Consider the following 13,587-nt stretch of genomic DNA (forward strand, 5'->3'; position numbering starts at 1 on the left):
CAATCGGACTCCCAGCGCCCCACCCCTTTCACACCCTCTGGGCCCAGGCCGGCTTTTGCCACTGAAGTGGCAGCGCCAATTCTGAAGGAGTGCGAGGAGAATCTGCGCCCACTCCCTGACAGGCCAGCCTTGGCAAGGGTGGCACCCAGGATACGGTCGAACTGAAACCTGGTGAGGGGGGATCCATCTGCGTGAATCAGGAAGGGACCCGGGGACGCTGGGCGTAAGGCCAGGTATTCCCTGACCATGTGAACCGGGCAGTACCTGTTGTCCCCTAGGGCCTGTAGAACAATTGTCTTCCCCCTCCCCGCTTGGTCCGTCTTGGATTTGCGAATGCGGAGCTCCAGCGATACATTAAGGGCCACATCCGCAATCCCCAGCGCTGTGTCAGACAGGTCAACCTTTGATTTTGCCACTAGCTCGCTAACCCTAAAAGCGCCAAAGAATGCCAGGCAGAATGCCGTTGAAAACAGCCTAGCTTCGAACGGGGAGAAAGTAATCAGAGGTACCGTGTCCAGGATGAGCTGAAGGTCCATGAATTCAATGGGTGCCCTGGTGTCAGGTTGTCTAACCTCCTCCCTGGCCCAGCTTTTCAGGGCCGCCCTAATCTTGGATGACCCCGTTGGGTCGACACTCCCATCTAACCTGGCGTCATGACGCACGGCTGCCAGGTGACCACAAATCCATGAGTGCGATATGCCGTTCTCCTTGGCCCACACCACAAAGGCCTCTACCTGATCCTTGCTCCCCAAGGCTAAGCAACCCTGCGCCTCCAACACTGCTCTGAACGTTGCTAACTGAGAGTCGTACTTCCTCCGCGTCGCCGGCGCCAGGGACCTCTCCCCCATCCTCCTCAGTCTTTCCCCCACTGAAGCAGGCGCCACAGGTGGTCCGGGAATGGTGTCATCTCCGCCTTTGCCCGCGGCCAGGCCTCTCGAAACCGGAGCCACTGAAAGCGAGAAAGAGCGTCAGCCGCAACATTCCGTACACCCGCGATGTGCCGCGCCCTAAACTCAATGTTGCTGCGCAGACCCTCTTTGACTAACTCCCTCAGCAGACTCAGGACTAGCGGGCACGAGGCGGTAAGGCCGTTTATGGCGTGCACCACCGCCATGTTGTCTGACCAAAAGACCACCTTCATGTTGCTGAGTGTGGCCCGCCATAGATGCAGCGCTACAAGAATTGGAAAGAGTTCCAACACTGCAATGTTCTGTGTCACCTTCTTTCTACGCCACGCATTAGGCCACCTCATAGCGCACCACTCTTCCCCCAGGATCACCCCAAAACCTTCCCTTCCAGACGCATCAGAAAACAAGCAAAGCTCCTGGCTGGCTATCCACGGGGCCCTCCAAATTACCGTCCCATTAAAACCAATGAGGAATTCTGCCCACATTGCTAGATCAGCCTTCAAGCCGGCAGTCAATCGTACAAAATGGTGCTTCAGAGTTACATTTGCCGTGGCCCCTGCCAGCCTCCTTGAGAATACCCTGCCCGCTGGAACAACCCTAGCTGCAAAGTTCAATTTGCCAATCAAGCTCTGGACAGCCCCTAGGGTCGCTTTGTCCTTGCCCAACAGCGCCTGGATGTCCTGCAACAAGCCCAGTACCTTATCGGCGGGGAGCCTCGACTCGCCTTTCACCGTGTCTAGCTCCACGCCTAAAAAGGTCAAGACCTGAGCCGGCCCCTCGGTCTTACCTAGGGCAAGGGGAACTCCTAGAAACTCTGCCAGCTCCTCAAAGCGCCTCAGGCCTACCGCACACTCGTCTGTCCCATCCGGACCAAAGAATAGGAAGTCATCCAGGTAGTGGGTCACCTGCGTGATCCCGTGAAGGTCCACCAAGGCCCACTGAAGGAACGAGCTGAAGGCTTCAAAGTAGGCGCAGGAGACTGCGCAACCCATTGGCATGCAGCCATCATAGAAGAACTGCCCCGCCCACTTGAAGCCTAGCAGATGCTGACTGGCTGGATGCACCGGCAGCAGGCGGAATGCGGACTCAATGTCCACCTTTGCCAGCCACGCCCCCTTCCCTACTCTCCTGACCATGTCAATGGCCATGTCCAGGGAGCAGTATGCCACGGAACAAATCCCCTCGTCCAGCCAGTGGTTCACAGAATTCCCCTCGGGGTACGATAGGTGGTGAATTAAGCGGTAGGCACCCAGCTGTTTTTTCGGTACCACTCCCAGCGGTGACACCAAGAAATGGTCCAGGGGCGGGCTGCTGAACGGCCCCGCAACCCTTCCTGCTGACAACTCCTTTCGTACCTTTTGGTCCACCACCCCGGGCATGTCCCTTGCTGACTTCAGGTTCCGTGCATCCCTAGACTCCAACGGTCCCTTGTAGGGAATCTTAAAGCCATCAATGAACCCACCCGCCAGTAGGGCCCTGTCCTGCACCAGTGGATAGCGCCTAATTAGCGGGATGACATTTTCCAGGATGATGGGTGAAGGACCCTTCGCGGGGATGGGGAGCTTTGCAGTGTGCCCAGGAACGCAGGGTGTGGTGGCGTTGGTGGGAAGGCATGGCGGGGGGGTGGTACACGTGTGGTCTCATTGCCGTTGTGAGTCTGTCCTGTTGGGTGTGGCAGGCTGTGGCGCGCCCTGGCTGGGGGGGCAAGCAGTGGCAGGGTGTTGTGCGCCGCACTTGCTGCAGCTGTGTGAGAATTTGCAAGACCTTCCCCAAGTGCAGTTTCCCCCGTTGTAAAGGCGGCATGTGCCTGAATTGAAGCGCTTGTCCTGCCGCTGCCCACGCCCCCTGCCCCCCCGAAAAGGCTGCTTGAAGGGGCGCCTGGGGAACGGATCCCTTTTTCTGTCATCTGCCTCCCCGTGTCCCTTATATGCCTGATCCTTCCTATCCCGTGTGGGTCGGCACATGTGTTCTACCCAAAGTTGAATCTCCTTCTGATCCCACCCCAGGTCCGGGCATATGGCCATTCTTTTTCGGAAGTCCTGGTCGTAATAGAACCAGCCCAACCCCCCAGAGAGCCTCGCCTCTTCTTGGATCGTGCTGGCATATTGCATTAGGGCCTCGCTCTGTTCAGGAAATTTTTGCACTACTACAGCCGCCAATATATTAAATGCAGACGTCCAATTCTCGATCGTCTTGTCCGGCCATCGCTGATATCTGACCCTTTCCTCTTCCTTACGCCCCATCTTTCTTGTGTCCACCCCTGCCGACCCGTGCATCAGTAGTGTTAGTATGTCTATATACTCTCGCCTCCATATCCCTTCTTTAGCGGCCTGCGGTACCAACCATGCCAGGGAGCAGCGGCCTGATGCCAATGGCGCTTGGGTGACAAGGGGTCTAGGAACCTGGCCCATGCCCTCCCCTCCTGACACAGCGCACCCTGATGCCACGGTGGGCATAGGCTCAGCAGCAACGGAGGTGGTGGGCGTACCAGTCGCCGGTGGGGGTGGTAGGGAAGTAGGGAAGCCAACGCGCTAGACGTGGGTGTACTCGCTGCACTACTTGCGGTGGGACCTGCGTTCCCTGAAGGTGAGAACCCCGGGGCTCCCCCAGGCTCACCATTACGCTGTTCCACGGCCGTACTCTGCCCAGCCCAGACTTGGAGCACGGGTGCCTGGGCTGGTGCGGGCCCCGTCGCTGTGGGCAACTGTGGCGGTGCAGCTAATGCGTCCAAGCGGCTCTGAAAGACGGACAGGAGGCTAAGAATGTGGTCCATGGCTTTGCCCATCTGGGCCATGTCAGTGATTCCTGTGGCAGAGTCGTGCACCGGTGGTGTTGCAACTGCTGGGAGGACGGTACGTGGTGCGGTCGCTTGTCGTTTCCTGGCCGGCGGGGCCTCGGGCATGTCTTTAGATGTGGGCTTACGCACCCTGGTGGACCTCCAGGGTTCTGACCCCGAAGGGCCTTGGACGCCCTCGGATGGGGGGGGGGTTACGACCACGCCCGAATCTTCCAACCTGCGGCCCTCAAGGAAACCTTGGGCCCACGCCGTGCCCTTCTCACGGGCGAACGCCATAAAGTCCGCCCACACCCCTTCTTGCGGTGCGCTCGACTGCGTCTCCTCGACCGACGTCTCCTGGGAGAACAGTGGACCCGGTGTCCCGATATTCTCCATTGCGGGTGGGCTACTCCGAAGTCACAGCTAGCGCGCGTCCCCCTTGCGCCTTCCCCTTGGTCCCTGGCCCTACGTTTGCGGGCTGTCCCTCACCGGATCTGTAGATGGGGAAAGGAACGGAGTTATAACGATGGGAGAAGCAATGCACTAAATATACCCATAACCACACAGCTGGTAACCCAACACACTCATGCGCCGCGTTGCCTATGTCCAACCGAGTTGGAAATCTGCCCTCTTATGGCACTACGACAACAGCATCAGTTAAGGCCCAGATAATCACCGTAAATGACCTACCCCAGCCCCTTGCCCTGGCATAGCCAGGAAAACCTTGTGCTTGAAATCAGGAAGGATTGGAGGATATCGAACACAGCACATATGTTGCGCATTTATGATGTGTCAGGCACGTTCTCTGCTACCTCAACTATAAATCAGTAACGTTGTAAACATCAGCGGAAATCAGCAGTGGAGCGAAATCAGCGCGTGGTCTCGGGCCGGACATGGCTGGTGCTTAAAGGGCAAAAGACGAATACCCGTATCGCCCAAAAGTGCTTTATAAATACAATTTATTACCGCCTGCAACTGCGCAATAATGTGTGAGGCTGGCAGTAATATACCATTTCAGTGCACGCGTGTTAGTAGTGTCTATATATTGGGGGCAGCAGTGTGTGCTAGTACTGTGCACGCAGGGCAGTAGTACATGTTTGGGGACTGCAGTGTAAGTTATAGAACTGAGCGCGCGCCTCAGAGGTGTCTGCGTATTTGGGGCAGCTGTGTGTGCGTGTGCTAGTACCGCGCACTGGTATCAGCAGAACCTGCTTTAATGGGGCAGCAGAATGCTTGTGTGACGTGTACTAGTGTTGGGCACGCGTGTTAGGTGAGTCTTCGTCCTTGTGGGCAGCCGTGTGTGCGAGCGCGCGAATTAGTACTGTGCACGCCATGCATGTCAGTAGTGTCCACGCAGTCTGGTTTGAATCGCACATTCCTCAAAAGACACTTTCCTTAACTATCGGGTGAATGCGAGGAGCGCTGCCCGGCAGCCTCGGTGCGTTACCGCCACCGAAGAAGCCTGTGCCACCTAATACACCCGGCATGTTACAATCAGACGTGGGCAGCAAAGACGCGCGGACCTACAGTGTGTGTACTGCACGACAGGAGGGGATGCAGGGGGCGGTAGGAATTTGCGCGTCCAGCAGAAGAAAAATGTTTGGTATTTATATAGCGCGAACTCGACCCGAAGGTATTGGAGCGCTTTACATGAGCACCGTAAAGCGGGGGAAAATGTTTGCATCTTTATCTGGCGCGGACTCGACCCGAAGGTATTGGAGCGCTTACATGAGCACCGTAAAGCGGGGGCAAATGTTTGCATATTTATATGGCGCGAACTTGACCCGGAGGTATTGGAGCGCTTACATGAGCACCGTAAAGCGGGGGCAAATGTTTGCATATTTATATGGCGCGAACTCGACCCGGAGGTATTGGAGCGCTTACATGCGCACCGTAATGTGGACGCGACCTCGAGGGCACGAACCTGGTTTCCTGCACCAAAGTCGGCAGTTTTTTAAGCCGGCGGACCACATTCCTCTCCCAGCCCGCACTCTACCCCAGAGTCCTCCTGCGGCCCTGCAGGGGCCCGACTCGCGCCATAGCCCCTATTTCCTACCAGTCCCGGATGCAACCTTCTCAACGATGCGGTACTTGGGAACCCGCCCGAGGCTCCGCCCTGGTGAAGCGCTAACTATTGCGCGCCGGGGAACGAAAGACTAACATCGGATCATAAACACGAAGCCTAGACAAGATGGCCGCAACACCCGTACAACGGCCCGAACGACACACTCGCATCCTGCCGCCCCGTCCTGCAAAGGACCTCCCCGATACCCTGCCACCCCGCAGTCGCACCACGAAGATGCCCCCCCAGCGACACCCGCATCGCCCCGCAGGAATGCGGGCGCTGCTTGCGCCCCCCACACCCATGGCCATCCAGGCCACAGGGCCCCGTCCACCTGGTCATTTCCAGGGACAGGGCCGGGGTGGGGGAGGTTAGCAAGACTCACCGAATAGATGGTATCCCGAGTATCCCGAAGAGCACAACGACGTTGAGGGGGGGTCCCCGATCGCAGCAACGTGGTGCAGACGGCAGTAAATACGCGTGTCCGGGCAGGAGCGGCGCGCAGGAAGCAGAGGAGGAACTGGGCGAGAGGGACGTCTAAGTAAGGGGTGGCTAGCCTCGCCCCCCCTATCGCCCCGCCTCCTACCTGCACACTCATTGGGAGATCCCCTCCCTGGGCGCGGCCTCGCGCGCGAGGCAGAAGAAGGGGGAGGGGGAGGGGGAGGGGGAGGGGGAAGGCTGCGACGGGCGGCCACTAGAAAGCTGCCCTGCTGATGTCCCACTGCGTGGGACGCGGGCAGCGGCAATCTGTTTGTTTCCGTCATTTCATTCCGCCCTTTTGATACCGTATTAAATTTCATAATTCGACACGGCGCAGCATGAGGCATTGTCTCAGTCTGCTACATATGGCTCTAGCTCGACACATCGAGATCCAAGAGTTGCATGCCGTCTGCCTGTTGATTTTGAGAAGGCCTTTGATTTGATTGACTGGATATTTCTGGACCAAGTATTACAGCGCATGGGCTTTCGACCCAAGATTCATATGCTATGGCAAACTATTATACTCTTCCCCCTCTGCACAGGTGCGAGTCAATGGGACTCTGTCAGACTCCTTGCCCATTTGCAGGGGAATTAGGAAAGGTTCCCCTTTTTTAGGTCTCGCCTGAGCCAGCGCTTTAGCGCTGCTCTGGCGAGAGCTATAGAAAACGGGGATTTGGAAGTGCAAACGAGTGCTTTTCAGGCCCCCAACTACAGTGCATGTGCGCCGGGTGCGCGCACCATTTGGCAGCCTGCGTGTACATTTCGCGGGCGCTTTGATGTTCTCAGTGAGCCGCGCGGCCACTGCGAACATCAAAGCGCCCGCGAAATGATTACTTTCACTTTAGCGGCCGCACAAGTGAAACATACCCTCTAATTCTTCTTTGGGCCACACCTAACCAACTTTTTCATCCTTACAATCTAACGTTCGCACCTACTTGGCAGACTGGTTCTCTGTTGCTCTTTCCTCCTCTGCTCTCTCTCCTCAGACTCCGTCCCTCCCCCTGTTGCAGCAGCTGGCATTACACGGGGGAGGGTGGCTCTTCGTGCCTACCAAAAAATGAATGTGTACGTGTATAACGTAACTGGTGCTCATGTAAAGCGCTCCAATACAGAGTTTGCGCTATATAAATTTGCAATAAATAAATATAATGTGGTCCATGGAGCTTTTCGCTTTCAACGTGGCCTGCCTGTTCGTCTGATTTGACCTGCCAGAGTGATTGACCACGTATGAGATCGCTCCCACACTCTGCAAAAAAAAACTATGATTCCTTCCAGCTCGCATCACCTCTCACCCACACACACTTATCCCTCGGAGGTGCACGAGATTATCTCTGTGCCTCCTTTTCTCTAACCCCTCTGTGGATGTGCAGTCAAGAGAAAGAACCCCCCTACAAAGAATCCCAGGCCCGTGACCTTTAACCGCCCCCCCCCCAGCACCAGCCTGGCTATCATTTACCCCCCTCACCCACCTCGCAAAGGGATGTCATTATTCACTACAGAGCATCAATTACAGAGGTGAGCCCTCATCACCCATCATCCCATTCGGCGCAGGAGCGCGGAATGGAAAAACAGCCCACCTCATGTCCATCCTGCTGTGCCGATATGGAAGCCGCCGGGGGGCTGCCGTAGTGCAACCCCCCCAATCCACATCTGGGACAAGCAGGGGAGGGGGTCGCGCTGGGCTGGAAGCTGCAGCTTCATTGACTCACCTAGACTTTGGGCTTTACACTTACCCAAGGCAAGCAGATGAATTCCTGAAGACGAACTCCGCAGCAACGGCGCTAACCGCTCGAGCATCCTAACTGCGGATCATACATATACAGAGCAGGTGGGTTAGCACGGGAATCTGCAACTGGCACATCAGCCCATGATCTCCGACACCCATTCAGCTATCTAACTGGGAATGTAACCTCTGTGCTCCGCAGTTCATGTAGACTGCATGATGCCAAGGGGTCATTGATCCTGCCCCAGAATTTTCTTCTAAAGGGGTGATCTATTTATCGAATTGTATTCACCAGAATGCATTTGGTTATACAATTTAAGCCCAAGACCCCAATTGGAGAGGATATGGCCTAATGGCCAGAGCTGCTGACATCGGAGCTGGGGAACCAGGTTCGAGCTCAAAATCCTGGTATTCTGGACAAATCGATTAATCTCCCCGTGCCTCCCAAAATTAATGTGTCCGTGTGTAACGTAAGTGGCGCTCAAGTAAAAGCGCTTCAATACCTTCAGGGCGAGTGCACGCTATGTAAAACCGCAAAACAGAAAAAAAACTAGAACATGGACTAGTCAGTAAACTGCAGCCATCCGGTAAACCTTAGGTATGCTTGACATATGGTCATTATTCCTGCCACCACCCCCGGAGTGTCTTCTCACGCTGCTTCTAATTGGATCCATATCATGTGAGACACCTCTTGCCAGTCCTGGATTTGAAATCAACAGCATGTGCATGCTTTTAGATCGAGTTACCTTATGCTTTACGGTTACGGTGACTTGTGACTAGATGGTATAACGCTAGTGTGACACCACTTTTCCATTGCTGGACTTTGCCTTACATAATATTGTCATCAGCTGTGTTGGTCCAATTGAAATGAACCCAGACTACAACTCCCAGAATACAATGACCTGTAAAATGCCCAGGAATGCAAACGTGGTGTTCTCTGACATGGAGCTATCTGATCACCCTGGTAATGGTAACAAGCATTGGCATAGCCAATAGGTCTCGCTTTTGGGACCTTATAAGTTTTTAACTATGCAACAGTTGCATAACTAAATTATTACATGTGATGCACAGATTCAGGGCTGGCTCTGGCGAGGGGGAGAGGAAGACAGAATAGTGCTGTTTGTGGATGACATGCTTCTTTATGTGACGAACCTACAGGACTCGCGGATATTGCCCCTTTATGGGGAGGCTCGGGACTACACACTAACAGGGCAAAATCACTCCTAATCTCAATTACGAGGGGCGAGACACCACAAATTGGCAAAAACGGATCCCGGTCAAACGTCTTAGCTTCCTCTATTAGTATCTTGGTATGTATGTTTCAGTGGAACACTCCTTGACCTGGTCCCTTGACCTTCCCCCACTTCTGACCAAATTAAATAAGACTTTAAATCCTGGGAGCATCCTCCCCTTTGGGTTCTTGGTAGAGTTGCCCTATCTAAAATTATCTTTTGTCCTGTAAAGTTTTCCAATCTATATCCCAGCTGCATGTTTCTGTGATCTTACGGCTACCATTCGATCCTTCCTCTGGGCAGGGCGCATTACTCCATTCCATCCCCCCACCCTCCAGCCCCACCCCACCATTGCTTGGGACAAATGTTGCCAATCGACCTTTGATGGGTGCATGGGCATTGCGGACATCTGTCTCTATTACTAGGCTTCACAGTTGTCAGGTTTTATTGACTAGATGAATGGAGCCGGGGGGACCTGGCCAGTACATTGGAGCTTTCCTTAGTGGGCTTGATAGTGTCTATCACTTACTCAATGGGGATCTTTTCACCAATTTCCTCAATGAGCCTACCAGGGGGGTGATTTCCACATAGTACTGAAAGAACTGGGGTGGAAAAACAAAATCACTCAACAGACCCCGTTGCGGAGAGGGCGAAGCCTTGCCCAGGTGTCACACCTAGAAGGATTCCAGAAATGGGATAGAATTAGTACTACCTAATACTAATACCTGAGCGATGGGTGGTTATAACGTTCCAGGATTTTTAATCACATTTCTTACTTTCCACTATACAGATCCACAAGTACGTACAGCTGTAGCAGGCTCTCCATTCCTGTCTGTAGTAGCTTCTTAATCCTTCTCAATATGGCCCGCTTGTGGCCAAACTGCTTCAGGCGCTCTAAACTAGAGGAGCCTATTTACTGGTCAGGGGCTGCTCGCATAAGCACACCAAGATATGGGGTCGATGGTGGACTTATTCCAGACTCTGCAGCGCTGCTTCTATCGGGTGAGGGGGCAAACTTTGTACTATTTATTCAAATATGGGATCCGGTGTGTGAATCGGGATGGGGTACGATTGTATATTTGTCCTTGGAAAATAAAAATTTGATATCAAAAATTTTACTCACCTAGATTTAGCAGAGAGGGGGTCCTTATTACTTTTAATTTCTGCTAAATCAATGCAGAATAGATAGTGTTTTGTCATGTGATTCAAAATGGTTATCCCTTCGCATGCCTTTCTTAAATATTGGTCACTGATGACCATTTTCGTTGTTTCAGGGACCAACTTGAAAACATTATCTTTGTCCTCATGCTGGTCAAACCCCTTGTGAATTTGTGCTTATTTCTTTCTGTGTAAACTTAAAAAGTGGTCTGAAGCTGTTCCTCTTCCAAAGTGGAAAAAAGAGTGATAAAGATAAGCTTCGGTCTATAAGAAGTTCTGAGTGCCCATGGAAGTTTACAAATATGTTATCTTTGGAGTCCCAAACGATGGTGTGTACACAAGCATGTGCATCAACGCTGCTGTTGTGTTAATCAATTCAGGAGCGTATTAAGGACATTAACCATTTAAAAATGTATTCAAGGTAGATCTAACACTCGATTCCCATAATTTATGATTACCGTATGAATCTCGGCATCATTTTTGGAGGGGTGTTGCTTAGGTGTGTCACGAGCCACATTGTGTAGTATGTAATTTCTAGGTTGTCAGTTATGGTGAATTGTTTCATATTTTGATCGTACAGATAAAAACCAATTTAGTTTTTAGAAAGTGTTAATTCATTAAGCAAAACAATATTTCTGTTGTAGGTGCGCAAACAGCAAAAGAATGGCGACCTTACATTTTTAGAAAACGTAGAAGAGGAAAGCAACAAAGACCTGGAGCGCTCAATGCGAGACCTACAAGCAACACATGCAGAGACGGTGCAAGAACTAGACAAAATACGAAATATGCTGATCATGCAGCATAAAATCAACAAAGACTACCAGGTAATAAGCATTTAACAAAAGTAAAATATTATGATCAAACCAATTGGCTAATAGCAGACTAATGACTTTATTTAGATTTTAGCAAATGTGATAGTTAAAAAGGTGGCAGGTGTCCTCTCCATTCAATTACAAGTGTACTTTTAACATGGCAGATGCGAAATCCATCACGTTTGTGACAGAGTAACTTGTCTGCCAAACTCTAATTCAGTCACTCAGTTATAAGTAAGCAGGATTGCAAATCCTGTACCTAAAGGCATGCCCACATCTTTAGTCTGCAATTAGTTTGCACAAGCTATTTCTCAGGACAACTCCTGGGCTGCCCTTAGACCCTAAGTGGTTGATGTTAGAGCCTGATATTGAGTTTTTCTTATCCAAACCCGTAAGGTTACTCAACAAACTGTATTGTCTTTTGAGTGATCTCATGACAGTTGTGAATTTTGTGACCTGCTGGCTCACAAGTGATGGGCATACCTTTAGATTACCAAACAGAATAGTGTAATCAGCTGTTCAAAAGCATATACGAACCTATAAAAGCACCTTCGTCTTTATCACATCTGCAGTGCTTAATTTGACCTTGCGGTGGCCACCAGCACTCATTTTTTAGGTCGAGCCTGGGCAGCGCATCTGCTGCTCTGCGAGGCACGCTGTATTCAGGTAGGGGCTTGAAGCTCCGCCTGCTCTCCGCCTATATTTTTTATTGGCTTCTGTCATTGTCCACTGTAAACTGCGGCTGTTCATTGGTCAATAGGCTTAGTAGTCCCTCCTTAGTACCACTTTGTCTCATTTAGTAACCTCCGATAGCTACACCCCCTGTTACATGTGTTGTTACTTGGTAGGCTTTAATTACAGCCTCCGTGCACTATTTTCTCAAATAGCTTTGTCCAGCCTGCTATTGTAGACAGGACATGCTCACTCCTAACGCTTTCTAAAAAAAAAATTATAGCACGGGCCGAACTCATTTGCAATGCAATAGGTCTCGCATTTGCGAGAGTTTAAGCTATTGGCATTGTAAATGAAATTGCCTATTATTTGCCTGTTTTAAAAACAACACATAAATAAAAGGCTTTGTCATTTGCTATTCCAATAGCTCAAACTCTCATAAATGTGAGACCTATTGCATTGCAAATGCTTGCCATTTTTGGGCACCTGCACATATTTTTTCTCATCATTCAATTCCTGAGAGAAAACTAAGGTAAAATACGCATACAGAAAAAAAGGAGGAAGAGAAAGATGGGAAAAACCTTACCAGGGAAGAAAGTAGGAAGCTGCAAGAGAGAGAGATAGAAGAGCATGGAGTGTCTGATAGTGGATTAAGCAGGCTAGAGGTGTATTTTAGGACCAGCAGCCTTGGCGCTTGGAGCGCTGGCATTTAATAGCGCCAGCTGCAGGCTTCTGAGCAGCTCTTTGAACACCAGCACTTATTATTTCATAAATTACGCGTTGCATGTCTGACATAGCTATAGGACCAAGCAGAGTAAACATAATAGTAAAAAAGTCACACAAATGTAAGTAAATTAAGCAAGACTGCCTGGAAAGTGAGTTGCCCTCAATGAGCACATTAACATTTCTATACATTGAATATTCCCACATGTTTGTGTAATCTTGAAACATTTATGGAACGGAATGGGGAAAACAACTACAGATCTAATAAACAAAAGTTTTAAAAATCAATGGCCATTTAATGACATTTTTAGGGGGTATTTTTCAATAAATTGAAATCAGTAGCAATTATATAAACGCTGTTCATTTTCTCCCTTTTAGAAAAAAAACATTGTTTTTAAATGCATGTCCAGTCTAGTTGTCAGTTCTGATTCTTTATTTTCCATCTCATGCTCTGTGTGATACCTTGCATAATTTAACAATTAAATAATCGGTGCCAGTTTACTTTACATTTCCTGCAAATACTACCTTCACTGTTGTGCTAAAAAACGGAAACTAAGCTTAATTTGAGAATTGTTTGTGTGATGCAAGATAAATTATTTCCAGGAACAGTTTTGTGGAAAAGGTACACTAGGACCTTGCACTGTTTTGTATTAATACCCCAAAATATTTGGTGTTCCACAGTAAAATCAGTTTGTATGGCATAAAAATACCATGGGTCCTATTCATGAAAATTCATAAAAATAAAATTGTACAGCTGACCAAAGATCGACCATAGAAAAGAGGATCACTGCAGAAGAGAGTGACCCTGCATCAAGACAACTGCAGACAGGGATGACACCGGGGCCTAATGGCCTACCTGCTGAATTATACATGAAAATGGCACTGGTGGCCAATACACCTTTTTTTAAATAATGCTTGAGGAGGCAAGAGAAAAAGGCTTACTGCCATTAGATCTTAGGAAGGCCACAACAGATTTGATATCCAAGAGGTGATTAATCCAATAGGTCGGAAGAGTTCTACATGGCATCTGCTGAATAGGGT

At 50.6% G+C, this 13,587-nt stretch overlaps 1 protein-coding gene across 4 annotated transcripts in view; it reads left to right on the forward strand.

Annotated features, from left to right (window-relative positions):
* Positions 1-13,587, forward strand: part of RPGRIP1L (RPGRIP1 like) — a 673,080-nt gene that overhangs the window by 210,411 nt on the left and 449,082 nt on the right. For all 4 annotated transcript variants that reach the window (XM_085639033.1, XM_085639032.1, XM_085639035.1 and 1 more), the window contains exon 13: positions 10,984-11,163. In XM_085639033.1, coding sequence (XP_085495159.1) covers positions 10,984-11,163 — 180 coding nt within the window. The remainder of the gene's footprint in view (positions 1-10,983; positions 11,164-13,587) is intronic.

This window comes from Triturus cristatus, chromosome 12 (assembly GCF_964204655.1).
Source record: "Triturus cristatus chromosome 12, aTriCri1.1, whole genome shotgun sequence".
Lineage (NCBI taxonomy): Eukaryota > Metazoa > Chordata > Amphibia > Caudata > Salamandridae > Triturus > Triturus cristatus.